The sequence below is a fragment of the Anoplophora glabripennis genome, unplaced genomic scaffold, assembly GCF_000390285.2.
Source record: "Anoplophora glabripennis isolate ALB-LARVAE unplaced genomic scaffold, Agla_2.0 scaffold1, whole genome shotgun sequence".
NCBI classification, from domain to species: Eukaryota; Metazoa; Arthropoda; class Insecta; order Coleoptera; family Cerambycidae; genus Anoplophora; species Anoplophora glabripennis.
In genome coordinates, this window is record NW_019417028.1 from 3,061,172 (window position 1) to 3,088,636 (window position 27,465).

The 27,465-nt window shown below is 32.6% G+C and overlaps 3 protein-coding genes across 3 annotated transcripts in view; 2 read left to right on the plus strand and 1 right to left on the minus strand.

The window, feature by feature from the left end:
• Positions 1-14,661, plus strand: part of LOC108914367 (myosin light chain kinase, smooth muscle) — a 68,651-nt gene extending 53,990 nt beyond the window's left edge. Inside the window, exons 6-8 of the mRNA XM_018720213.1 lie at positions 1,091-1,290; positions 7,536-7,688; positions 13,513-14,661. Of these exons, the coding sequence (XP_018575729.1) occupies positions 1,091-1,290; positions 7,536-7,688; positions 13,513-14,491 (1,332 nt within the window). The 3' untranslated portion in view covers positions 14,492-14,661. The remainder of the gene's footprint in view (positions 1-1,090; positions 1,291-7,535; positions 7,689-13,512) is intronic.
• A 4,547-nt stretch (positions 14,662-19,208) lies between these two features.
• LOC108907187 (40S ribosomal protein S16) lies at positions 19,209-21,291 on the minus strand. The gene is made up of 5 exons (XM_018710785.1): positions 21,223-21,291; positions 21,093-21,137; positions 20,798-20,929; positions 20,490-20,604; positions 19,209-19,418 (listed from the first exon to the last, which is right to left on the minus strand). The coding sequence occupies exons 1-5, from the start codon at positions 21,241-21,243 to the stop codon at positions 19,273-19,275; spliced, it is 459 nt and encodes a 152-aa protein (XP_018566301.1). The 5' UTR covers positions 21,244-21,291; the 3' UTR covers positions 19,209-19,272.
• An 897-nt stretch (positions 21,292-22,188) lies between these two features.
• Positions 22,189-27,465, plus strand: part of LOC108916901 (protein inscuteable homolog) — a 56,701-nt gene continuing 51,424 nt past the window's right edge. Inside the window, exon 1 of the mRNA XM_023455851.1 lies at positions 22,189-22,339. The gene's annotated coding sequence lies outside the window, so the exon portion shown is untranslated. The remainder of the gene's footprint in view (positions 22,340-27,465) is intronic.

Here is a 27,465-nt window from a genome sequence, read left to right on the forward strand (position 1 = left end):
TATTTTCCCTATTTTTGATTGCAAATTTTAATCAGTAGAGCTTTTTTAAGGTTTGTAAATAAATAAATTCATTACATTAAGTAATAAAAAGATTGTATTATATTTTGAACTAAAAAAAAGTTTTTTAACTATAATTGTTCGATTTTTTTTGCAAGGGGTGGTTTTTATAAGGGTTGAAACTTATAAATAAACAATAAAAAATTAAAACAGTAAAGAAATCTTAATTTAATATGTATCACAATCTGATTAAATTATTCCAAGTTGTTGAATAATATTTTTCAACATTATTTTTTAATGATAACTGTCATAGGGGGTGGATTTTATGGATGGACAATTTTCAATTCATCATAATTACTTATTTAAAGATGATTTCAACCTATTACACGCTCGAATCTACAATTCTATAATTATTTTCGAAAAGGAGTAGTTTTCACCCCTAAAAAATAAAAAACAACCCCCGGCACAGGGTCAACTTTGAAGTTGAGGGTAAGTAGGACCTAAATCCAAATTTTGGTGCAAATCGGTGCTGTTTGGGAAAATTATAAAGTAACGCCGTATTTTACCTTCAATGACTGGACTACTTGAGAAAAAATGTAAAAAAATATACTCTCTTGTGCACTAGACCGCAAGATGGTTTGGCACTACAACGCCACCTATGTGTCAATGTTGGTAGTGACATGCACACCGCGAAACTGAAGCTAGTCCACCAAACCAGTTTAGAGAAGTAAAATGACGACTAGAGTTATTATTGGGACACCCTGTATAAATATTTGCGGAGTAATTTAATTTAATTTTTAACTTTAGATTTAGAAATCACTAAATAGCCACTTAAAATAATAAAAACCACAAACTAACTTTCTGAAATATCCCAAATATTTACGCTGTTACCTAATCCCGATCCGGACGCTTTCATATAGAACCGTTTTACGAAATTCTTCACGTCTGGCGCGCCGAATAATTCTGTTTATTTTAAGAGAGTGACCCACATAGGTTATCAGACTGGAAGCCGCTGCCGCCGCGTCGCACGCGGTTTACTTCACTGAAACCTGTGGAATTCGATCCACTATTTTTATCGCTTGTTGTTTTTCAGCCGGAGAACATCCTGTGCCTGACGAAAACGGGAAACAGGATAAAAATAATCGATTTCGGGCTGGCCAGAAAATTCGATCCCGACAAGAAGCTGCAGGTCCTGTTCGGCACTCCCGAATTCGTCGCCCCCGAGGTCGTCAATTTCGACGAAATTGGATATGGCACCGACATGTGGTCCGTTGGAGTTATATGTTACGTTCTGTGAGTATGAGAACGAGTTACAAAGTATTTACACTTTTTGCGGCGCCCAACGTATTTCACATTTTTTAGTCGATTTTTTTTAAATAAGAAGATAATTTGAATTTCTCATTAATCACGTGCCTAACAAAGTATCAACCGTATTTAAAATTCAGAAACTGTAAATTAATTTCAGTGCAGTCATTTGTTTTTCAGAATATGTCATAAACAAGGTTTTCCACCTAAGAGGGATTCTTCTGTACGTAACTGTAAAATTGATAAAAAAATGGGTTTAATAAAAGTTGTCTAGAATCATGTATACCATGTAAAGAAACTGTTTTTATCTTTACGGGGTTGCCATTCCTCATGGGAGCTACATAACTTTGTTATTTTAAACGGAACACCCTGTATATTATTGCGTTTTTTGTATTCCTTGGTTAATATTAGTTATTAAATGCACATGGTGTACATTAAAACTTACTGTTTTCGAGATAATCAGTTGTTTTTGAAAAAAATCACGATTTAATCTCTCTAAATGAGGCTAGATAGCATCTAAATAGGGTTACCAGATCTATTTCATGACAGACCCGGAGAAATTAATGTCTAAAAATAAAGGTCTTTAGGAAATCTGGAAGTCAAATTGTTTACGAGGAAATCGATGTCTAAAAAAAAAAGATCTGCAGCACAATTTGACAAATCTAGTTGGAAACCTGAAGTTTTCACAGTTCGCTTTGGCATAAATTACTCTAATTTGTTATCTGTGAGCAAAACGTGTACGTTATTCAAACACGGAAATACTGAGACCTACATTTAATAATCTTACGAGTTGAAAACTTTTTTTCAAATGGAATGACCCATATTAATTATCATGGGTGAATGCAAAATTGAATGCCTTTTCGACTGATATAAGGTTGTCCATACTTATCTCTAACAATTTTCCAGAAAAATCAAGTTCTTTTCTAAAGTCCGAAAAAGTAGCTATGTAACAGCCTCAAGAAAGGCCTTGCAATTGTATTAGTACAACGTCGATTTATAGGATTTTACAAAAGCACAGCACAGCACATCCTTATAGCATCCAATTACACCAAGAGTTACTAAAAGTAGACTTTCAGTGGAGACTGGAGTTTTGTCAGTGGACACTTGAGATGTTAGATCATGTTCTACGATGAGGCTCTTTTTCATAAAAATGGTTTCGTTAATCATAATTGCCATTATTATGACACAGTAAATCCTCACCGGGCAACTCATAGCCAACGATGGTCGTTGAATGCGTGAGGAACAATTTTAGGAACCCATATCATTGGACCATTCTTTTTTGACCAGCGTTAAACTCGAGGAGTTTATTTAAACTTTTTAACAAATACTCTAGAAGATTTGTTAGATGACATTCATTTAGCTACACTTCGAAGAATGTGGATGCAACATGATGGTGATCCACCTCACAATACCGCTGCGTTCGTCAGTTTTTACACGAAACTTTTCCCAATAGAGAGATTGGGTGCGGAGGACCAGTGAGTTGGCCTTCAAGGTGTCCAGATATGACAAGTTGCAACTTCTTTTTATGAAGATTTATAAAAAGCAAAGTTTACGTTACACCACCAATTACCGCGGATGATATGTGGCAGCGCATTACAGTAGCATTTCAAGAAATTACGTCAAACATGCTGACCAATCTTGAACAGTTTTTATAAACCGAATTCGTTTGTGTATTAATCAAAATGGAGGACACTTCGAGCAATTGATGTAAATCAGCCGTCAAAGTATTCTTCTCTTTGTTTGTGTTCCAACTTTCAGTTTGTTTCGTTTTGTGTTTTGTTTTAGTTGTTGCTAGTGGTTTACTTTTGTTTGTCAAACCACTTTTTAAACATGCCAGTAAATATTGACACTGTCAGTCCCGGACCTGATAAAATGTGAGAGAAAAGTGGTTTAGCAAGGCCTTCTTGACTATGTTACATAGCTTGTTTTTCGGACTTTAGAAAAGAACCTGATTTTTCTGGAAAACTGTTAAAGATAAGTATGGACAAACTTATGTCAATCGAAAGGGCATTCAATTCTGCATTCACCCATGTCAATTAATATGGGTCATTCTATTTGAAAAAAAAATAGTTTTTCAACGCGTAATATTACTAAATGTAGGTCTCAGTATTTCCGAGTTTGAATAAGGCAGAAGTTTTGCTCACATATGACAAGATAGAGTAATTTATGCCAAAACGAACTGTGAAAATTGCAGGTTTCTAACTCTTACGGTTCAGATGCTATCTAGCTTCATTTAGAGAGCTGAAATTGTGACTTTTTTAAAAAACAAACTGATTATCTCGAAAATGGTAAGTTTTAAACACCAAGTACCTTTAATAAACTGTACCTAATATTAACCAAGGAATTCAAAAATGCAACAATATACAGGGTATTCTATTTAAAACAACAAAGTTACGTAGCACCATGTAAAGCTAAAAATATTTTCTTTACAGGGCCCACATAATTCCAGGCAACTTTTATTAAAACCATTTTTTTTTATAAACTTTACAGTTGCACAGTTACAGAAGTTTTCCACTTCCGAAAAAAGGTTAAAATGAGTTATCAATGGCTGAGCAAATTCCACAAGAAAATCTGGAACTGGAGATTAAGTCCTCTGGTTGGTATTTATATATGCACTGGTCTATGGCGTTCTAGAGTACTGGTCCTTGATTCTTGCAGATGAATCCTTTCCAAGTTCCAGATAGTTCTAAACCTTTCGTGTCTTTTGAAATTATCTCGGTTCTTCTCGATTTCTACTATCCTGCAGAGTCTTGATCAAAATATTCTCTCTATCCCTCTCACTGAAATTCTGGTGTTAGGTGTATCACATGTCCTGCATCTGCCCTGTATTCAGCAACTTCTGGTTTTCCTACTTTATTACTTTTTAAGTGACACTTGTGTCCCGGCGTTTAGATATCTATCCGAGTGAATTGGCTTTATGTAATCGTCCGGTTTTATCTTAACAAAGAAAGTTAAAAACGGTAAGGCATCATTTTGTTTCATCTCCATGATGAAGCTGATATATGAATGCATTCTGTTGATCTGGTTCAGAAATATTTCGATGATCATTTTCTACACTAAAATGAATAATCTGCTATACAAATAACATTCATTTTCTAAAATCAAGGACGATTAAACTTAACCCTATCCAAATTTGCTTCGTTTAGCCACAACAGTGACCACTTGCTAAACCAGGTAGCTTTGGATGTAGGTAGAGATTTAATTAAATTGTCTTACTTTGACCCCAGTATTTGACCATATAAACAGAATATTGCGAGCAAAATATACAGCTCATGCCATTTCGCAACCTTATTACTAAAATGTATTTCTTATTTCTGAAGTTTATTACATTACATCATTATTGCATATTCAAGTATTTACCGAATTAGTAACGATTATAACCGTAATATATTATGAAAGCTTTTTTTCTATACTGGCGATAAAAAACTGTTCCCTCAAGGGCTATTGTACAGAATCATTTAATTAAAAAAATCATTTTATGGAGACACTCCTTGAAAAAGGTAGGAACGTATTTTCTACGGCCATTATTAATTATGCAGAGCCAAAATGAGATCAGCGTTTAATTAATAAAATTACATTGTTTACGACTATATGTCGTTGTAAACAAGGTCGTTTGTGCTGTCAGAGCTTATATTTATTGTTTTGTTCGATGAGTGCTCTTAATTCAATTTTTTTGAAGTAAAAGTCAGAGACTGACCTGAAAAATTGAAAAATTAATTTGAAAAATGTATTTCTCTTAACGTTAAAATTGTCAGAATGTTAATAGCCAAATCTAATAATTTTTTTGTCCAAAGTTCATAAGGATATATCGAGAATATTCGACGATTCTACTTATTAAGATTTTGAGTGCATTATTTTGGTTGTACAAAATATTCAATTTATCGTATAAATGCTGATTCAAAAAGCGTTCACATCTCAGATTTAGACATTTTCTCCCGCATAAAAGTTGACTACTTCATCAAAGTATTTGTTGGTTCTATCTAAGAGACTGAGTTAAATTAATTAATATTTTCACAAAAAACGTTAAGACTGATTAGAAATTTATTTAATTTATAATAGCTTTAACTTAAGCAAACAAATTTCCAATTACGATAGCACTACTCTGCATAATAAATTATGGCGGAGTCGCCAGTGTTTTGGTTTCACCCTTAACATTAACTTAAATATATATTGTTTTTAATGAGGTGAGTGGATTTTACCGAAGAGGCATTACTATGGACAACGGAAGGTAAGTGAGGTAAATTTCCTCCCTAGGGACAAAAGCGATTTCGAGTTATAAATTCACCGGAGGCTCAACATTATTTGACTGATTCATTAAAACAGCATGATGCCACGTATTGCTAGAACCTGGAGTTGAAGTGTAATTGTAAAGAATTCTGTTGGCTATATCATTTCTGTTACCTAAACTGTCAGCAACATAACTTTCTGCAATTGTGGCTGATTTCCACTCACCATGTCTCTTGATTGCTAATACATCAACTCCTGTATTAGCCAGTAACGTTGCCGATGTTCTTCGGAATGAATGGCCTGTATATGTTTCAGGATGTTCTAGTTTCAAAAACTGTGTAATCTTATTAGAAATCATAGAAAGGGTATTCTTGCTGACTGGTTGGTTGTAACATCTACCTGCTTGGTAGCGCATAAAAAAGCATGAAAATTCAGTTTTAGTTTCCAATCTAATCTTGATATATTTCTTGAGAATTTCTAGGTGAGAAACAGAATCCAGACGAGAAATAATTGTAAACGTACGTGACATATAATTTTTAGAATCTGGAATTGTAACTACTATAATGTCATCGAAATTTTTGAAATTGACGTTGTCCAAAGTAAGTTTACATAACTCATCGGAACGGCATGCTCCTGCAATGCCTAAGACCGTCACTACCTTTATTAACAAATATGTGTTATCAGGTGCCTGAACGATTGTAAAAACGTTTCACTTTTTAGGTGTATAGCCATCATTCTTACGTTTCAAAAATGCTCCTCAGCTTGGGGTATTCTGATATATCCACGTTCTCCTCTATGAAAATAGTTGACTTAATCATTGATCATTTACTCCACAAACTCGCCGGTGTTTTAGTCTGGCACCATTCTTTGAAATTTCTATATGTTCGTCCGTAGCAAACTTTCGACTTCTCGGGCAACAAAAATTCGCAGGCAGCATTTGCTGCACTTTCTATTTGAAAATCGCTTGTTTAGAAATAATAATTCAAAACCAGCAAAATTGCAACTTTTATGTAGCTTTGTTTATAAACACCTTGGAAACGACAAAATCCAAGCAACCAAGGCGACATTGCAAGATTGCAAATTAATTGATCAAGAAATGTCAAAAAATTAGACCCAATCTTTATTTCATGAACCATAAAGAACTGTGGCAGCAGATAAAATGTTATACACCACGCAGCAGTTAAGTATAATTTACCAGTCTCGGAGTCTATTGCCAGCCCTCGCTCCGCTCGGGCGCAAAATCGTCCTCGACTGGTAAATAATACTTACCTCCTTTATGGTGTAAATAACTATTAAATTAATTTCTTTATTTCAGAAAGGATGTCATATTTTAACAATATTCTTACGAATATAAAGTGTAATAGTCAGGACAAACGTTAATAGTTACTGTCATTAAAACAAATAATACAAATCATGTAAAGTTCTTTGGACCATTTCGTTCTTTGGAGAAGTGAAACACAGTTTGTAATGCTCAAGCATATTGAATATGAAAAAAATTGAAACCATAAAAATATCTCCAAAGTTTTGTTTTGAATCATTTTTTGGTGAACGTTATTGATAGAAAACTGCATTTATATAATAAAAATTATGTCCAAAGGGCCCAAATAAGAAGAAAATTGATTATGTTAAAGTTAACCAAAGCATAATAAATTTTTAACATATGGTGTCCCCACAGGTACTGTTTTAGGGCCAATATTTTTCATTACTTACATTAATTACATGCTTGCACAAAACTGTAATTGAAAAAACGTATTATTTGCAGTTGATAAGGTCATATTTTATCAAAATACAGATGGCATTTTAAATCGGCAATTGAAAATGACTGCAATTGTTTGTTAATCAAATGCTCTTGGAGAATTCAATGCTCCCAACGTCTTTCTTTAATATTTATCGACTTTCTTGTTTTTATTCTGGCAGCTACACATTTTTTGTTCCACAAATAAGTCAAGTTTTTACCATATACTGTAATTTTTATTATTAGTACCTAACTGACAAAATTTTTCCAGACTTTCTGGCCTTTCCCCTTTCATGGGACACACCGACGTTGAGACCATGGCCAACGTGACCATCGCCAAGTACGACTTCGACGATGAAGCCTTCGACGAGATCTCCGACAACGCCAAGGACTTCATCCAGAAGCTCCTCGTCAAAGACATGAAGTGAGTATCTGACAAATGGTCGCGGTCCAAGTGCATAAAAATGTCTAATTTTAACTTTCGACCGGTATTGCGCAAACGGAAAGAGGTTTACAACGTAGCGGAACCTAATGAAATTACACTAAAATAAACGAAAACAACGTTTTTATGGAGATTTTATTTTAGCACTTAACGCAATTTTTAAATCTAACTATCATAGACACAGAATGGTCATATAATTTTATTTAAGTACAAATTTTCAAATACAGGCTGATTTAGAAATTATTACAAACAACCAAGACATTGCCAAATTATTAAAGTTAAATACGTTTTTATAACATTTGGTATATCGAAATCAAACTGACAATACACAGATAACATATTTTTAATAATATCTAATCCGAGTAAATCCATCATTTACTTTTACTGCCATTAATAACACTTGAAATACCGATAAATTATCAAATATCTAATAATAGCTTTGGTGTAAGAGAAAAAATATTTTCATAGCTTTTCCTTAAAAACACGTAGTCTAGCAATTATTAAAGCAAAGAATATACAAATACTTCTTTCAAATTTAAAATTTACATCAATAAGAATTGATAAAATAAATGAGGAACTGACAAATATTGCTATTATATGTAGACATATTATAATTATGGTTTAATAAAAATGATATTGGGTCTAATCATTTTATTTCAAGGACGCTTTGTCTAGAGATGTTTGTTTTGGAAGCGAAATTGTTTTCGATCCTAGGGTCAAGGTGATAAAGGAGAAAATGCCTATTTATTTATATAATTTTGAACAATTTCCAAATTAAATATCAAAACACTGACGTTTTAAGATGAACGCGATGAGAGCGATTTGGCAGAAGCGTACTAGAAAAGATTGGGGAGAAAATACAAACGGATAAAAATAATAGTGGTTATCTACAACGATTTCTCAAAGAAAGTTTAGTCTCTTTTTGAGAATATACCAATTTTTTAAAGATTCATGTTTTGTTGCTTTGTTCTGTTTTATTAGCAGTATTTATTTCCAATAACCTTTTATAAAGAACTACTAGAACGTAAGAATATAAGCTGAAATTTACATTTCTATAAATATAACTTCAAAAATATTTACCTGCTGTCAAACCATGTTCGTGTGCAGGTATAAAAAATTTCAACTTTTATGCCAATTTTTATGGCTTAATTGCCAAATTCGACGCCTCCAAAGTCGATTCGCTACTTCTACCAAAAATATTTATTGAGAAGTAACCCGAAAGAGATTTTTTTCAGGTAGGCCGAGTTTCAAAACAAAACTGACGCTCGAACTGAAATATCGACACTTTTACGACAATTTCGAACTTTGCGAAAAATTCAAATAAAAATTGTGTTATTCCTTAATTTACTTATGTAGGCGACTTGTAGAAACATATAACTGAGCCTTAAGTTTGGACAAGTAGGTGGATGCTTTGTTACAAAGCGCTAAAATAATCACCCACATCCTCACTTTGTGAATAGCTAAGTGTGTTATTCATTAATTTCGGTGTAAAAAAAAACACACCAAAAATACCTAGAATATTTATAAAACTGTGTTTACACTAAAAGGTATTTTAATTTTACTGACATCTGTGTCAATTGTTTTTATCTCGTACAACCAAGAACGGCGGTGACAGCATTCTTAACATTAAGGCGATGTTTCGCATCGTATTAGCTATGTCCTGTCCAAATTTTATTCATACAACTCTCTTGGTTTCGACAATGCAATACTGTTTTCAACCACAGAAATTGAATAATTTCAAATATTCACCACCAAGAACGGCGGTGACAGCATTTTTGACATCAAGGCGATGTTTAGCATTGTATTAGCTATGTTTCTCTGTACCGTCCTTGATTTTAAAAATCTAATTTCAAGAGTCGCGTTACAAATATTTTTCAGAACAAGAGTTACAGACAACGTTTCCATAAACATTTTCTTGGATACCCACAAATCTACCCTTAAATATAGACCGCTGATTGTATACTTAACCTCCAGCTACTTTTTGGCAGCCCCGGGAAGGTTTGTTTTTAACAGCTGATATTTCAGCATATTTTTAACGGAGTTTAACGATCCTTAAAGGATGAGCCGATGACGTTGATTACTTAACTCGAAAATTTCACTGGAATGCACCACGGATATTCTTAAAACCGTTTTATTTTTAACCCGCTAAGCGATGTTCTATACTTTATCAGTTAAAAATGTTAGACAAGGTTACACCAAAAATAAAAATGTCACTTTGGTTGTAGAATAAAATCAAGTTGGCCATCGGCAGGAACTCGTAGTTACTCAAAATGTTTGTACTTGCGACAGGTTTATATTTTTTTAAATCAGTATCATCAGAGAAAAAGAAAAATAACAATATTGATTGTCTGTCATCAATTTATCACGATGACTTGAAAGACAATGTATTATTTTCATTTTTACGCGAAAATAGTCATTTTATGCGGGTAATTCTTTTCCAGTGATAGCCATTTTTATTTGCAATAAAAACTTCTTATATATTTTCGATGAAACGAACATTTTCTTATTCAACTGCGTTATACGTTTATTTTAGGCAAAAAGAAAAAATAATTACTGAAAAATGATCTTTCTTTCAAGAAAATAGACTACGATGCTAATCAAATGAACTTATTGATGACGGTATGATGGCGTGTCTCCCAAAATCTCCGCCACTGATATAATTGTGTACAAATTTAATGAATTTTAGTCTCTAGTTGGTTAAATCCTATCCAAGATCTATTAATCTACGTCAAATATCTGATGTTCTGAAAAAATTAAACACCCTGTAACTGGCGAATGAAGATATAGTAGACCTAATTATCAAATTTTAAGCTAAAAACTATTTGGTAGCATTTGTGCACTAGTCTATTTAAAAAAAATTATTGTATCTGCCTAATTACTGTTTTGGCAACTCGAAGCACCTGATCAATGTGTTAACACTTAATTTTATTAGCGAGAAATTAGCGATTTACATTAATCCAGGTATAAATCTCTGCACTATTTTGAGATGTGGAGTTACATAAGAAATTTATGACGACGTGGGTGTTTCTAACCTAATAATCTCACCGGTATGATATTTGTGGTAAAAGCTCTAATTTATAACCTACAAATTAACTATAAAATACGTTCTTAGCTAAATTCTGCCGTTTTTGAAGATAATTAGGTAATATAGTAACTTTTTTTTCGTAAAGCTAATACAACATATATCGCAAAAAAGTAACTTAAAAAAACTACCATAAAATGTACAGCACCCTGTATTTGTAAATGACGAATACCTTTTAACAGCTCAATAAACTACATTTAAAATATATTTCAAAAACAAGTACTTTCACGCGTGACAAAAAAAAATAATGACCAGATCGCAATAAAATTTATTTTAAAATCGCCTAAGAAAATAGTTTTCAAAGTATTTTATTTATTGCATGTTGGACAGGACTCAATATATCTTGTAGGTAGACATTATTATGCACTATGACCATGAATTTATTTTTAACTTTGGCATGAGTATCTATATTTTTAACTAGTCATTTTGTATAGGAGGTCCATGTAACATAAATTGTATCATTATTCTCCTTCAGCTTGGCTGAACTTTAAACCTGTTTCTATGTTCATTAAAGTTTGAGAAGAAAGGTAAAAAATTAATGACAAAATGCTACAAACATAAAATATTACGAAGAAGTTAATGACTGATTTACATTTAAATAAAATTTCCAAACTATTTTTTTATTCTGTGTAATGTTCAAAATTATCTACAAAAAATAGTTATTATGAATCATGCTCTATATTTTCCTTCTCTACTTGATCTGTTTTTAATAAGCAGTTAATGATATTGAAGGGTAGATTGTCAAATTTATGAAGAACAGAACAGATGAATTGTTCGGCATCAACCCAGTAAGTATACAGTACTTGTTTTAGTGAAAAACAAAGCCACACATCACTATAAGCCAATGATGCATTATATTATTTGATTTTTTGCAGTTTTATCGTTCTCATTCTAATGTGAAATATCCCACATTGGGAAAATTTTTCAAGAGACCATGAAAAAGTCTCACTGTCGTAACAAAAAAAGTAACATAATTTTTATTTTTAGCTAATTAAAATGCACAAGTACCTAATAATAACAGCCACACACAAAAAAAGTTGTCTGTACTTTTCATGCGACATATGTTATCCGTAATATTGTTGCCTCCTGATCACCAATCCGGTGTCAGAATTGAGCTATTCGTTTTTGAAAAATTAATCAATTGCCTATGTACTTTATTACCTGAGATTAGGCTAAAAATCCCTGAATGGACCTTTTACAAAAAAAAGAACAAGATATAACCGAAAAAAAGAAGGTTAAAACATTATTGGATACTCAGGTTATAAAGTAAACAAAAATATTACAAAATGAATTTTGTAATTCTGACCTCGAATACGTAATCAGCGACCCCGAAAACCCCCGTATACCAAATTTGGCGCGAATCTGTTATTTTTTGAAAATTTGGTCGGCCATCTTGGATCTGCCATCTTGAATTTTGTAAAATTGACCTCGGATCCGTGATCAGAGACCCCGAAAATCCCCCTATACCAAATTTGGCGCGAATGTGATGTTTTTTGAAAATTTGGTCGGCCATCTTGGATCCGCCATCTTGAATTTTGCAAAATTGACCTCGGATCCGTGATCAGCGACCCTGAAAATCCCCCTTATACTAAATTTGTCGCGAATCTGTTGTTTTTTGAAAAATTGTAATGTCTGACCTTAATTGATCCGTTTTTTTTTTGAGGTTAGAAAGAGAACCATCAGCTTTGACCTCGGATTCACGTTCGGGGGGTCTTAACCATATAAATGAACATCTCCGTTTTTCCTAGCACTTTTTCGTAAATTTTGCTATTTTTCATTTGTTTTTTGAGGTTAGGAAATTCCTCTGATGTAATAGCTCAATTCTGACACCCGATTCGTGATTAGGAGGCAAACATACCAGAGATAACATATGTCACATGAGAAGTACACTTTTTTTTGTGTGACTGTGTAATTGAAGCAAAAAAAAACATTTAAATAAATAGTTGTATAATTATTATTATTTAACTGTGATGAGAATACAGTAAGGTGACGTCACTAACGAGACTAACGTAATAAAGACATATAATATCATGGGAATGCAACAACTTTCTACAATTTCAGTGCTCCAGTCACATTATTCATTTTATTGTGCGAAACAACAACTCTTCTTCAAACTTCATACTTAACACAATATTTAAGGTTATGTTTACGTTTTTACATACTGAAACTGACTTTTCAAACACAATTCATACTTTATGTAAATGCGGAAATACACGTTTTACGTCTTATGTATCTCGATCAACTTAAATAGTTTGTTATACTACAATTTATGTCAAAACGAAAGTCTCCATCTCGTTATTGACGTCATGCGCTGATAGGAGGAAGCTGAACCGGCTGGTAGGCACACCATATTCTATTCACACCATTTATCTCTAATTAATTTCTTCTTACTTTAATAACGTGTTCAAATTTTAAATTTGTCCAATTATCCAAAGACAGTATTCAGAACTACATCCACAAAACCTAGTTATAATTTGCAGCTATATATAAATAGACTGCAAACCTGGAACTATTTTTTTTTGTGAAACACGTTACATGCACCTCCAACAACGCCCTTATTTATTTAATTATTTTATTGTTTTCCGCGGCCAGACAAAGACCCAAATTAGTTGCAGCCTCCAAGACACTAACTAATTCGTTCTGTCTTCTTTACTAATTTGGGTTTTGTTTGCATGCCTCTGTCCATTAATACTACTAACAGGGTCTTTGTCTAAATCTTTCCAGCCAGCGCCTAACCGCCCAAGAGTGCTTGAACCACGAGTGGTTAAAGAGGAAGAAACAGACCGTCCCGAGAACGCCAAGCATGGACGTAACCAAGGACAACCTAAAGCAGTTCGTGGAGAGGTGGAACGAACACCCGAACTCACCCTACGTTTTCGAGATTAACCCCCACATCGTATCCCCCTCGATGCTGCCCACTGGAAGCCAGAGTCTGTCAGGTTCCAGCGAATCTCTGGTAGGGGATTCCCCTTCGCCGTGTGGTTCCTTGGCTTCCTCACCAGGATCTGACAATGCGTTTACCAACAACGGCTTGGAGGATATGGATGGTTATCGTGATTCCTTGCTTCCGCCAAGTGCAGATCACTTCAGGAGGGCTTCGGACAGCGCTGGTGTCGTTAAGTCGCACGATATCGCGGAAAGGATAAACCTGGCTGAGGAGATCAGGAAGCTGTCGGACAAGCTTTTTCAGTTGTCCAACATCAACACGTCAGTCACGAACAATCAGAGTTGCTTCGGTGAACCTTCCACTAAAGCTGAAAGCGAAAGTACCATCCCCGTAAGCATACCCATTACAGTCTCTGTTAACAACCACGATGAGAATGGGCTACCGCGTGACCACCCAGCTAGTCCCAACTGTGGAATACCATGGAGACGGACTAAGTTCAAAATGAACCACATGTCGAGAGACGTACCTCTGGCTGTAAGGAATATCCACAAACTATCTGAAGACCAATTCACAACGAAAGTTAACAGTCACAGCATCACAAGCCCAAACGGCACCAAGGATTTATTATTACAACTGTTGGAGCACTGGGACGGGCCTAAGGGTCCCATAATGCAGAACAACCGACACGGATCTATTTCATCCGAATGGACTGAGAGCGACACCTTGGGGCAGCGGACTATAAGTTCACTAAATACATTTTTTCAATCTAGGAACACGAACAAGAAGATTACCCAGTTTCACTTCAATAAAACTTAGACTCGTTGCTGTAAAAAGATGTACATTTCGTGTATTTATTTGTCTGCATTTTCCGAATTTTTCCACTGTATATAAGGGACCATTTATTCGTTTAGTTTTTCTCGACATATCCATTTAATGAAATTATTTATTGTTAGTTTAAGGATATAATAAAGAAAACTACTATTCAGGGTGTGTTATTGTCTAGTAGAAAAAGTTCAGAAATAAAGGTTAAGGTAATTAAAGCAATAAGTATTTGGTTTACCGGTTTATAATTTAAATTTCTATTAGATATCGCTTAGTCATGAAAATACATTCCTAAAACAGTAATCCTTTACATTGACTTAGATGGCGGCTACATTTAATTGGAATTCGCATGAAAATTTGTCCGCAACTTTTTTGCAACCACAAAAAAATTAGTTTAGGGCAAAAATATAACCATTTTGCTTTATATAAATATTAAAAGTGAAGTAAAAACTCGTATCTGATATATCAGTCTGTTCGTATGAGATGCTAACACTTCGTATGAGTTCGTACCTGCGATTATCGACGAATTCACATTCAGTGTCACCGCCGGCGCCGCCTTACTAATTTTTGTTCCTTGTACTTACAATAAGTTCTATACTAAAAAATTTCATATCATTTCAAATTATTATGGCAATGACCTTCAAAAATACACTTTCATAATTGCATGCCGTTTATTTACTTTGAAGAAATATATTTTAACTTAACTAACATTCTATTTTTTTTAATTTAAATCAAATATGGGCAATAAAATCTAAACCCGACAAATTACTGACAGTAAGTTAATAGAAAGGTTTATTTTTTAAAGGAAGGTAAGTATATGATTACGATGACAAATTGTGTAAATAATAAAATACGAAAGCACAAATACACAAGCAATAATAAATAAAGTAAAAGTGATGAAATTTATATTGAAACTTTGGAAAATAATCTTTGTTGCTGATTGTTGCCAATCTTTTAATAAAAGGCCCTTCAAATGATTTTCTGAAAAATGGCTTCCAAGAAAATGTCCAATTTTTTTAATTAATAATTCGATTTGAGTAATTTTGGTGTTAGAAAAGATCCCAAAAATACTTTAGCACACAGAAAACACTATACTTAACCATTAGGTCGTTAGTTCTGTATACTAGGTTCATAGGCGTCCGCCTAAAATTTACCAGGACGTAAGGCCATAAAAATAATTAATAAAACATTTTCTTTTGCGTATTCAGCTCAAAAGCCAACGATTGAACTGAAATCATTAATAAAATTAATTACAATAATGTTTTGGTTCTATAGGTCCACAGTGTACAAAAAATATCAATATGTCATAAGCTTACTATGTTGAATAAAAACATTTTTTTGGAGCTTATGGTAAATGTATTTTTTTCTATACATCGCCACATTAAAAAAATCCAAATAAATATGTCCTACACCACAAAACTAAGGATTTATTTTAAATAATCAATAATTGTGCCTATAAGTATTTTGAAACTGTTTTTTTTTTCCATATAAATTGTTCTCGATCTATGTGGTAGGTACATGAGTTTATTAAATTTTTTTATTATTTGGTTCATCAGGGGACAAAATTTAAATGATTCAAACGATAATTCATTATTTTTCAGAACAAGACCATCTGCTCAAGACGTCCTAAATCATCCCTGGCTAGCTCTATCTACGGTACACTCCGACTTGGAACTCAGCAAGTCCAAGCTCAAAAGATACGTCATTAAGCGTCGGTGGATAAAAGCCGTAAATACGATCATAGCCTTGAGAAGAATGGGCGCCAAAATAGAACCGGAATTGATCCATGAAAATAATAATAGCTGTTAGATTAGCTACGTGTCTTCAAACAAATAACGGAAAAGTACTACAACTTAAAAAATAAATACTGCTTGTACAGAATATATTTAAATGAATAAGCGCAAATGGTACCTTGATGACAAAAAAATGGGTTGGGTCATGGACTAAACCATTGTAGCTAATAGTCCCGGGTCAATTCGTCAACTCCTCTAGAAAGCAGTTTTTGAAATTTCAAACCAACTAGAGCCAATTTGCATGCCTTAGATCACAAATTTACAGAACTCCATGCACAGGGATACAACAGGGCTACAGACACAATTCCTCAGAGTTTAGTGATCATACAACTGTCAACTGTCATTGTTTGATATAATTACATGCAAATTCCATGAATCTTTACCTCTTTACTTACTTAAGTTTCATTAATCTGCATCAACCATTTTGTGAGGTATTAGAGTAGTTGTAATGTTTTTTTTTTAACATAAACACCCTTAAATGTAACCACTATGGACTAAGGTATATTTAGCCCCCAACTGTCATACTTTGGTTCAAGATTATTACGGTACCATTTGTGCTTCTGCATTACATAAATATACCTTGTATACTGGATAATCTTGGTAATTTTATAGAAAGTAAGTATTGACGTTTGGTTTTACTGATTTTACAGACGCGTGTATTGAAAAACAATTAAAAAAAATAGTAAAAATAAAACACGAAAAAAACATTTTAAATATACAGGGTTTTAAATTCAACGACATAGCATTGCTACCCGAGAAATCACTAGAGATCGGCAAAGGTGTTTTCTACTTCTCTTCAGGGTGTATTTATTTTTCTGTATACCTGATAGTTTCCCAGACAGCGATGTTTTCGCATCTAATCTAAGCCATTAAGATATGTCATGTCTACTTTGATAATTTCAAGTGTAGCTTTGTACATTTTTATAGGAACAGTTTCCTTCATATACCCGTTTCTACAGAAAACCCACATGAGGAAAACTGTAGGTTGTAGTATTTTTAATGTATTTAGTTTGCAGAAAACTATTGTACAATATTTGTACCTGCTTTAAACTATTTTCCATTGAATTATTTTAGTTCAGTAAGTCTCCTATAAACATTTCTAGTCATATCTACGTTCCTAAAAATGGTTTGTTTCATATGTTTGTTACAATTATTTTAAATAATAAAATATGTGATTATGACAGACCTTCTTTAATTTATCTGAACCGGCGGGAAATAGTAGAACTTTTGATATATGGTTTGAAAATGTAATTTTCTTTTAAGTTTTGTTTTTTATATACAGGGTGTTTGGAAAAGTTGGTACAAAATTTAAGGTGAAAGTAGAGCCAAAAATTGGTCCTTCGGAGCACCGTTACTGAGATATGGCCCTCCAAAGGAGTCTTTTGGATATTTTTTAAATTAACTTTCTTTCTGATTAAGATAAAGGAATGAAAATTGTAGGTACCTAATAATCATACCATAAGGGTCTTTAACTATCAAGTTTCATCAAAATCGATTATAAATAAGGATAAAGAATTTAAATGATAGCACGCGAAAGTGACAAAAATAAATAAATAATTATTTCTGACTAAATTACGCATAATTCGAAAAAAAGTGGCGGTATTTTTTCTTCAAAAAAGTCTAATTCATTAAAAAATAATATTCGTTTCATAATTCAAAGGAATAAAAAAAATTATCTTTATATTTAAATAGAAAGTTATTTTAAAATATATCCAAATGATAAGACTCCTTTGGAGTGCCTTAACTCAGTAATGGTGTTCCGAAGGACCAATATTTATAGAAACCACCAACTTTTCCAAACACCCTATACAATGTTCTGTTAATTTCATTCACAAACAGAGCACATGAAAAAGGAATGCTAAGTAAAATGCAGAAAAAATAGGATCTTTCTATCATGGTTATTTTTATGTACTGATCTTTGTAGAGGGAGATGTTAGAACAAAAATACAAGATATTGCTGTGACTGCAACAATATTTAGACCCCATTTTTTATTTTCCATAATTTTTAGTTATTAACCTTCATTACTTTCTTTTTCAAAAAAAAAATTGAATTTATTCCATTTAACTTAGTCTTTATAAGAGTAAAAATATAAAAAAAAATATTTTTTTTTTATTTTAAAAATACCAATACCATTGAAAACGAAAACCACTTGAGACTTAAAAGTTATGAGTTAAAACTAGCCACTTTCCTTAAAAAATTTGGAAATATGTTTTAAAAAAGTATTTTTCTTGAATTATTTCAAACAATAAATCATCCATTTTATTGGTTCAAAGTTAAAATGTTCCAAATTTAAAAGGACTATAAAATAAATGAGAATAACTAAATAACATCACTATCATAAGTAAAAAAACATACTGTATTTTAAAAATCAATGATTTGTCTGCATTTACTTTTTTTTTCTTATTTTTGGTCAGACAATTGCAGGAATTTTAAAGTTAAGTGTTCAGTATTTTTCATTTGTATCAGGAAAATAATTTTCCTGCAAGTTTTTTAATGACAAATTTATTTTTTTAAACTCCCAGTGCAATATCAGTTTAAATAAACATTTAGATTATCAATCAATTTAGACAGGAGGAAATGAATTGTAAAATTAAATGATGGGAAAAAGGGACAACTAATGTGGGAAGCAAGAAATAAAAATCCACTGTATTGTATAAAACCATAAGATTTTTTATTTTGTACCATTGAAAACTGTTTGCAATTTGAAAGCCACATCCATATAGTAAAAACGAAAGTGGTAGTTATAATCGCATATTATTTTGCACCATTTTTCCATACAGTTATAAATTTTAGACATTATACTGCTGGCTTAATGATGCAGGCAAGCACAAGAATATTTCAAGTACCTCAAAGTGTAATCAAATAACTTTTTTCATTGGGATTGGGACAAGGAACCATTATTGGAAGAACAAACAAGTTAGAAATAAATGTGTTTATTGTAAATACCTGTATAAATACAATAACACACAACTAAACCTAAATTAACGGTATGATTTCTGGTAGCGAGCACGGGCACCTGGACCGCCGAACTTCTTAGGTTCGCAGCGACGAGGATCGGCTACCAACAAAGTACGATCGTACTGGATTAAAATATCTTTTAGTTCCTTCTTTGATGCCTCGTCAACGTCTGCAAAACGGAATAAGTCTCAAGAAAATAGATAACAGAATTATTTAAAAACTGAATTAATTTCTTACAATTAAGTCATTCTGTTTGGACTGAAAGGGTCAAGGAATAAACTGGATATTCAGGAGTAGGAAATCTAAAGGAAGTGCAAGATAATTCTGCGGGAATTCTATGGCATTCAAAGAGAGTACGAGGAATTCTTGGGGAATACTTAGGGGAAATCTAAGGAAATCTTGAGTACCTTTTTAAGAGGAAAAGTAGGGTTCAGAATTCGTAGTTTGGTCTAGAGATGAAATTCCAGTTATTAAAATATGTTACGACATAAACAAGATTCTTTATATTGGATGTTACATCAAAATGTTTTGGTTAAAAAAAATCTATAGTAGGTATGTTGACAGTTAGATGAGGGAAAATATTTTTATTTTTAATTTTAAAAGAAAATTCTTCACATAACAAAAAAATCTTCACAAGCAGAAAAAAGTTGTTGGACATTATAAAAAAATACAAAAACGTAATAGCTCCAAGGATTCTTTTCACTATTTGATTCATTAACAATTTTTGTTTATAATTTCAGAATAAAAAAAATTATAATCGAGAGCGGTTTTACATATAACTGTCTGCAATCTTAAAGCCACAGTCACCTAAATTGTGAAAGTGGTAGTTATAATTGCAAATAATTTTGCACCATTTTTCCATACAGTTGATAAATTTTAGACATTATTCTGCTGGCTTAATGGTGCTAATGTTTAGCAAATTATCACGTCCTAAGCAATGTATTCTGATATCGAAAGAAAAATATCGTATACACTTTTAAGTTAAAAAATGGCCTACAATTCAGATCATTATCGAAAACTTCGAAAAATATGTTACGATTTTGAAATCTAAAACGAAAGGTATTACCCTGCATTTTTCTTATTTTGCCGAGAATGTACTGTTTTTAAAATTAAACGTTAAAGTCACCAATATAATATAAGGAAAAAATATAACATTTTCATCTGGTCCACATAAATATCAAAAACTAATAATACTGCACTACAAAAAATACGATTTAAAGAATTTTTGAAAACTACTCACATTTTTGATAGTACGCCACCAAAGCCTTAGAAATAGCCTGTCTGATGGCATAGATTTGTGAAACATGACCACCGCCGTTAACCCGCACTCTGATGTCCACCGCCGAGAATTTGTCCTACAAATAAACAATAAGTGAGTATTTTTTGATAAAAAATATTACCAATACATTCGTCATTGAAGTTTCAGTAAAACTAAGTACATTTCAAAGTCTAGACTCATCTTCGGGATAATGAAATCATCATGAATATTTAGAAACATAAAATATAAATGCATAAATAGTATGTATTAGCATTGTAACTTTAAATTACCTTGCCTAGAAGTAGTATGGGTTCCTGAAGTTTGTCTTGGAGCATTTTTGGCTCCACCTGGCTTAAAGGCCTTCCATTTACTCGAAGTACACCTCTGCCTCTTTTGCAATAGGCAACAGCTGTGGCGGATTTCTGAAAATTAGTGCTATTAATATACCTCTAGTAAATACTAATATTTACTTGTATACGCATAAACTTTTATTATAAAAATAGTTTAAAACCTTGTAATACCAACAATAACACGTGTCTTTTTGCTGTTGTATAGGTTATATGAGAAACAAAAAAAACTACTTACTTTTCTGCCAAAAACTTGGACAGAATGGATGGGCTCCTTTTTCGTCTGGAAATTAAAACACAAACATATTAAAAATACAACTGTGGATTTAAAAATATCACTAAATACACATAAAAACTATTAAAATTACCTTTTGAGGTTGTCCCTGCATTTTTACGAACCGGAAAAGAAATGGCCGCCAACAACCATGACAGATGACAGAAATAGCCCGCTTCCGTTAGTCAAATTTATAACTATTAGTTCTATATTTCTTAAATAAATCTTTTAAATAAGTCGTGATCCCCTCAGATGTGAGATAAATTAAGTAAAATTATTTTAAGTATATTAATACGATAGTAAAATTCTGAGACCACTTTATAGAAAAAATAAACCATAGAAACCCAATTTTACGGAAAAATCATAGATAAATTAATCAAATCTACTATTTTATTCTCCACCAGCTTTGTTGATTTTATACTACTCTAAAAAGTTCTTAGATTAATTAAATTTTATTGCTAAAAGTTAGTGACAATGGAAAATGTAGGTTTCTGTTTTCAAAAGTATCTAAAAATCTAAACTGATTTGTATGTTTTATGTTCAATGCTATTGTATTTTGTATACTAGGCTGTAAACCTGGTTGCATACACTTTATAAACTAAATCAATTGAAGTATTACAAGGAAATGACTTCAATTCGTAATTTATAAAAAATAACAAATTTGTTGGAGGTACACTAACAAATAAGGTTTTATGTAGCTCTCTGGATAATTATGTATCCATCTAAGGGATCCAAATCTAGGGATTAAATCTCTTCATTTTTATGTAGGTATAGAGCGACATACCTACTATTCAAATCAACAGAAAGAAAAGTACATGGTCATACAGCAAAACTATAGGGTGAGTTTCATATCCCCAGGTAAAAAATAGAAAGGGGTCATATTTCTTTTATGCAACCGCTAAGGGTGAATTAATCAACAATGCGATATCAAACAAGTATTGCGCCGCGCCAACCAATGAGATCTCTCGCATTCCCCACATAGTTACCCCCACCAACTTACATTGCCGCTGTTCCCTTGTTTTGATTTTAACGGCGGGAGTGCAGATTTAACAAATTTAAATGTGCGAACGCTTGTGCTATGTGACGAAACTATAATTTCAGTGTTAATACCAATGTGACTAATAGCCTGATTAATTTGTTTTACGCGTGGTTTAATCAGCGAGACTGTTTTACCGCCCCTCATTGGATTTTTGGGACTTCTGTCACAGAAGGTAAGCGCATTGTTAAAATGTCTTAAGAACATTGCCGATACTCGTTGCAGAGCATTTTTATTATTTAATTTTTTAATAGTAACTAATAAGTGTGTTTATCTATATTCTACTTATATCTAGTTGTTAATTCATTAACCATTACCAAAGTCGTTAGCTCATAGAGGAGAAAGTTTAATGGTGTAATTTTAACCAATTAGGATGTAGTCTAGTACCTACGTTTTCATAATCTTTTTCGTTTTCGAATTTAAAACCTTATCACGGTCTGTATATTTGCATACACTTGCAGTCGTGAAAATCCAAGACACACGTTAAGGAAATGTTCCTTTTTCTACATAAGTAAGTGTATATCAACTAATTCGTGATAATCCAGTTTTTAATGAGTAAAAAATAATACAACACTCAATACAATATTCACCCCCTAGTTTTTGTAGGTTTTTTTCCCTAATACCCTGTATAAACAATAAATAATAATTCCCACATAATTGCGGACGTAGGTATTAAGTCATATAATTCATATTTTTATTAGGTACTCACTGCAGTGTTCAAGATTCGGCTGAATAAGGGTATTTCATAAATTCACCAATGTTTCAAATTTCTGAATATTTTGTTACACAAACTTGTGAATAATTTTTATTACTATAACTAGGAGAAAGAGGAGAAAGAATTATAATAAGATGCAGTTTTTAGTTTTCAAAGTTTTATTAAACGGGATATAATTGAAGGTGACTAAAAAGAAAATTATTTTCTGGCAACTATAGGCGTATAGCAATTAAAAAAAAATATGTTTCTAGATGTCTTTATATACCCCTATACGCCAATATCCATACAGGATCGTCGTAAAAAAATCCTTAATGTTATTGTCACACAGTACAAGGTAGTCTATAATGTAATCATAAATATAGTTTTCATATTTACTCCTTAAATCAAATAATAAGATTGTATGATCAAATTATAAATCACGCATACCTAATTATTATTATAAATACGTATATTTCTTCAAAATACCCTAATCATGTCGTCATACACTAAGTATACTGGCAAGTCATCAGTTTATCGTTTCTCCAGGTATCATACTATTTCCGAGACCATTTGCTGAATTCCTTTTGGCTGGTGTCAACTACCAGTTCAAAACATGGTCATTTTTAAACATCTTTATTATTTACATTATTATGCAAAGCAGATTGACGTTTGTCAGTGATTTGGGTATAATTAGGAGTTGTATGCATTTTAATAATCAAATTTAGTTTAGGAACAACCAAATTAGCAGGTATCGTGAGAATTAAAGATTGCAGAAAATGCAATGCAGATGCATATATCCATGTTTTTCATTAGCAACCAATTTGTTAAACTAACTTAAGATTAAACATTCAAATATAAACAAAAAATGTTCAGTTCAAATTATTATTTGAAATGTTCGTCAGATCTTTTTGAAAATGATAGAATAATATTGACAACAGAAGCTGAAGATACTTAGCTTCATATATTAATCCATTAATGCTGGCGTTTCATAGACAAGAAATCGCACTTTTAGTAAGACAATAATTATAGAAGAAGTATGTCCATCCAAGAAGTAACCAAGCGTAACGCTAAACTAGATCAACTTCCTTTAATTTTTCCCATTGAAAGATCACGGAGAACATGTAAATATCAGAAAATATCCCTGAAGATTGGAATATACTGGTGAAATCTACATTTCAAGTTCAATGTTTTATGGAAATCACATTGGAACTAACGCGTTTCTTGTTAAATAAACATGATTTTATATATTGTATGCTTCCTCCTCCCTCTGTATTTATGAGGTTGCCGTTTTCCATTTTAAAAGTATGAAGGAATATGTACACAACCTTATTTCTTTTGTTGGCTATACCGTTATGGTCAATGCTACCCAGAAAAATATGCAGACTGCATTTATAGTGGGTATAATAAAAGCCACATCTGTTGGTATATCTATACTCAAAGATTGGGTCTATAAATCTTTGTTTTGGCGGCTGTTCTAAATTCTTAGATACAGGGTGTTCCGAAAACTCGTTAGCAGGTATAAATACTTCTATGTAACATTCATACAAAAAACCGACTGTAAAAACTTGTCAATTCTTAGATATCGTGTATTTTTTTCTATGAACAATATTTAACATAATTAGAAATTACCAATATTTACTTTTAATAGCAACAAAACAAATCAAACATCTCAAAGATATTTCATTGTAAAAAAGCAAGTACCTGCTGCTGACTTTATAAATTAGTTGTGGTTTCAAGGTATTTAACCAAAAGAAACAATCCATTGTTTGTTTTACTTAGCTTAACAGTACATATCGGTTGCATTACTGGTTGATAAAGCAAATAATTTCGTTTTAAAATATCACATTACACTCTGACAAAGTAGGTGCCTACTGAACTACAACTTATTTAATGTTCCAATAAAGTTAACATGATCTTGTGAACATGAGATTTCTGTTTATCTCTTGGAAATTATATCTATATGCAAATAAAGAAACAAGGTATTCTGTAGACCTAAAAAAATCAAACACTCCATCAAATATTCTGACCTCCATGTATATTTTACAACTCTACAACTGTTTCAATTTCCTCATAACAATATATTATTTCAATACGAAGTTGTTATATTTAACGGTATATATGTATGTCCTCCTTTTATCTAAAATGCTTTTTTATGCTTACTGCGACGTGAGGCATTCTGTTCAAACATTCTTAAATTCCCGCATATTTTGTTACGCCAGTTATTTTATTCTGTCGCGTATCACATCATCAACGAAATTTAAAACGATAAGGATACGGTGTCGAGTTCTTCGTTTAGCACAAATAATACTCTTTTACATCGCTTAGTATTGGGTTACCAAAGAGTTGTGCAACTAAAAGTTAAGATATACTGGGTGATTGATGATTATATTAAAACTTTCATGAGATACTTAAGAAATTTTCAAAATTTTGTTTCCCTCACAATTTGTTACCTTAATGGCTAATGTTAACTCTTTGAATTAAATGTAACTATGTTTTAAAATTATGACCTTCTACAGCGATTTGGTTTTCGACTGACAGTCAAATCTTAAATATTGACGATTACAGCAACGACTGGGGTACCACAGGGATCGGTGCTTGGCCCTCTATTGTTCATAATCTTAGTGAATGACATCAACTTGGAACTGGTGTTCTACTCAGATTATTTATACCCATTAGTGGCTTTAGTGGCTGTTTACAGTTACAGGAGGACTTCGATTGTCTTAACATAAATAACGAGCGTTCAAATAAAAACGTGGTCCAGTTGGTTCTGACAATTTGGACGTAGGGCGTAGCGTATAGCAAATGAACTTAAACGTCATCTGTCAAAGCGCTATATCGCCGCTATCAATTTGAATATTTTCGTTTTAAAAAGCGTTTAAAATGGTGTTTTCTCAAGAACAAAAAGTGTTTATCATAGAGTCCTACTTTAGAAATGGACGCAAGATTGATGGAATATGGAAGTATTCTATTGAGGAATGTTTCATAGAATTTCAAAATCAATTTCCCGGCGTTGTTGAGTACAAAATTTTTCAAAGTGCAGTTCAGCGTTGTGTTAATGTTTTTCGTGAAACGGGCAGTGTAACAAGAAAAGAAGGAAGCGGCCGACCTAAAAAGCGGACTGAAGAATTAAAAGAAAATGTCCAACAAATAATGGAAAATGCGCCAAGAACTTCTGTACGTGTTTTATCACAAATGGTGGGAGTATCAGTCGGTACCTGCCACACAGTGTTAAAAAAAGATTTGCGTTTGTTCTCCTATCGTTTAACTTGTCAGCAAGAACTTCATGAAGTTGATTTTCCGCGACGGGCTGTATTTTGTGAATGGTTTTTAAACAACTACGGTGAACTTCATAATATCACCTTTTTTTCTGATGAAGCCTGGTTTCATTTAAGTGGTTACGTAAACTCACAGAATATGAGAATGTGGTCTTCTGAAAAACCAGATAACTTTTTTGTCGAGGGCCCTCTACACGCTCAAAAAATTGGAGTTTGGTGTGCTCTCAATCGAAGGAGGATTTATGGACCTATTTTTTTTAATGGTACTCTTACTGCGCAAAGGTATAGAGAAGAAATTATCGCTCCTTTTGTTAACCAGCTGGAAGAAAACGAAATTACAAACTTTTACTTTCAACAAGATGGCGCAAGGGCACATACGGCAGGCGAGACGATGAATATGTTGAGGGAAGTTTTCCAAAATCGACTAATAAGTCTCAATGCTGAACATGAATTTCCACCGAGGTCATGTGATATTACGCCGTGTGATTTCTTTTTGTGGCCTTACCTTAAAAACACTATTTTTGAACTGCCTATTCCTGATTTAAACCATCTGCAGGCTCGACTTATAGACAAGATTCGTGAAATTAACAATACCCCGAGCATCTTAGAAAATGTCTTTAATTCTTTGAGGAACAGGTGTGAAAAGTGCTTGGAACAAGGAGGGGGACACTTTCAGCAGCTGCTTTAATTTATTGTTATAACAAGGAGGGGGACACTTTCCGCAGCTCCTTTAATTGTTTGTTATTGTTATCACGATTATTCTTTAAAATAAAGTTATATAGTCATTAACGTTATTGAAACTGACAGCTGCTATACAGCTCGTTGAGAAATGAGGTTAAGTTGGTCGCTATAAGCTACTCCCTACGTCCAATGTGTCAGAGCCAACTTCGACCACGTTTTTATTTGAACGCTCGTTATATGCAATTGTGTTCCATTTTCCAGAAAAACTAATATTAAGATTTCAATTAAGTGATTCTATATTGGAGATGTGTAACTGAGTAAAGAACTTGGTTTGATTTTTTACAGCACTGGTATATCAACAGCATTAACAACAATCAGCAGCATTATACATCTCGTAAATGATATTGCAGCTAGCAGAAAAGGGGCTACCAGATTCTCAAAATTAAGCTACAAAAGATATTTATAAGTATTTGTGGTGGAACAATGATAGTATTAACTTAACTATTACCTTCTAATTAATTCCTGTTGATATGTTTACCATGCATGTCTTTTTTTACATATTTTTTTATTGTTTTAACTAAAAATACCTACCCCATAATTGTATTCGTTCTGCCTGAGACACTGTTCGCTTAAAAAATAAATTCTTAGGCA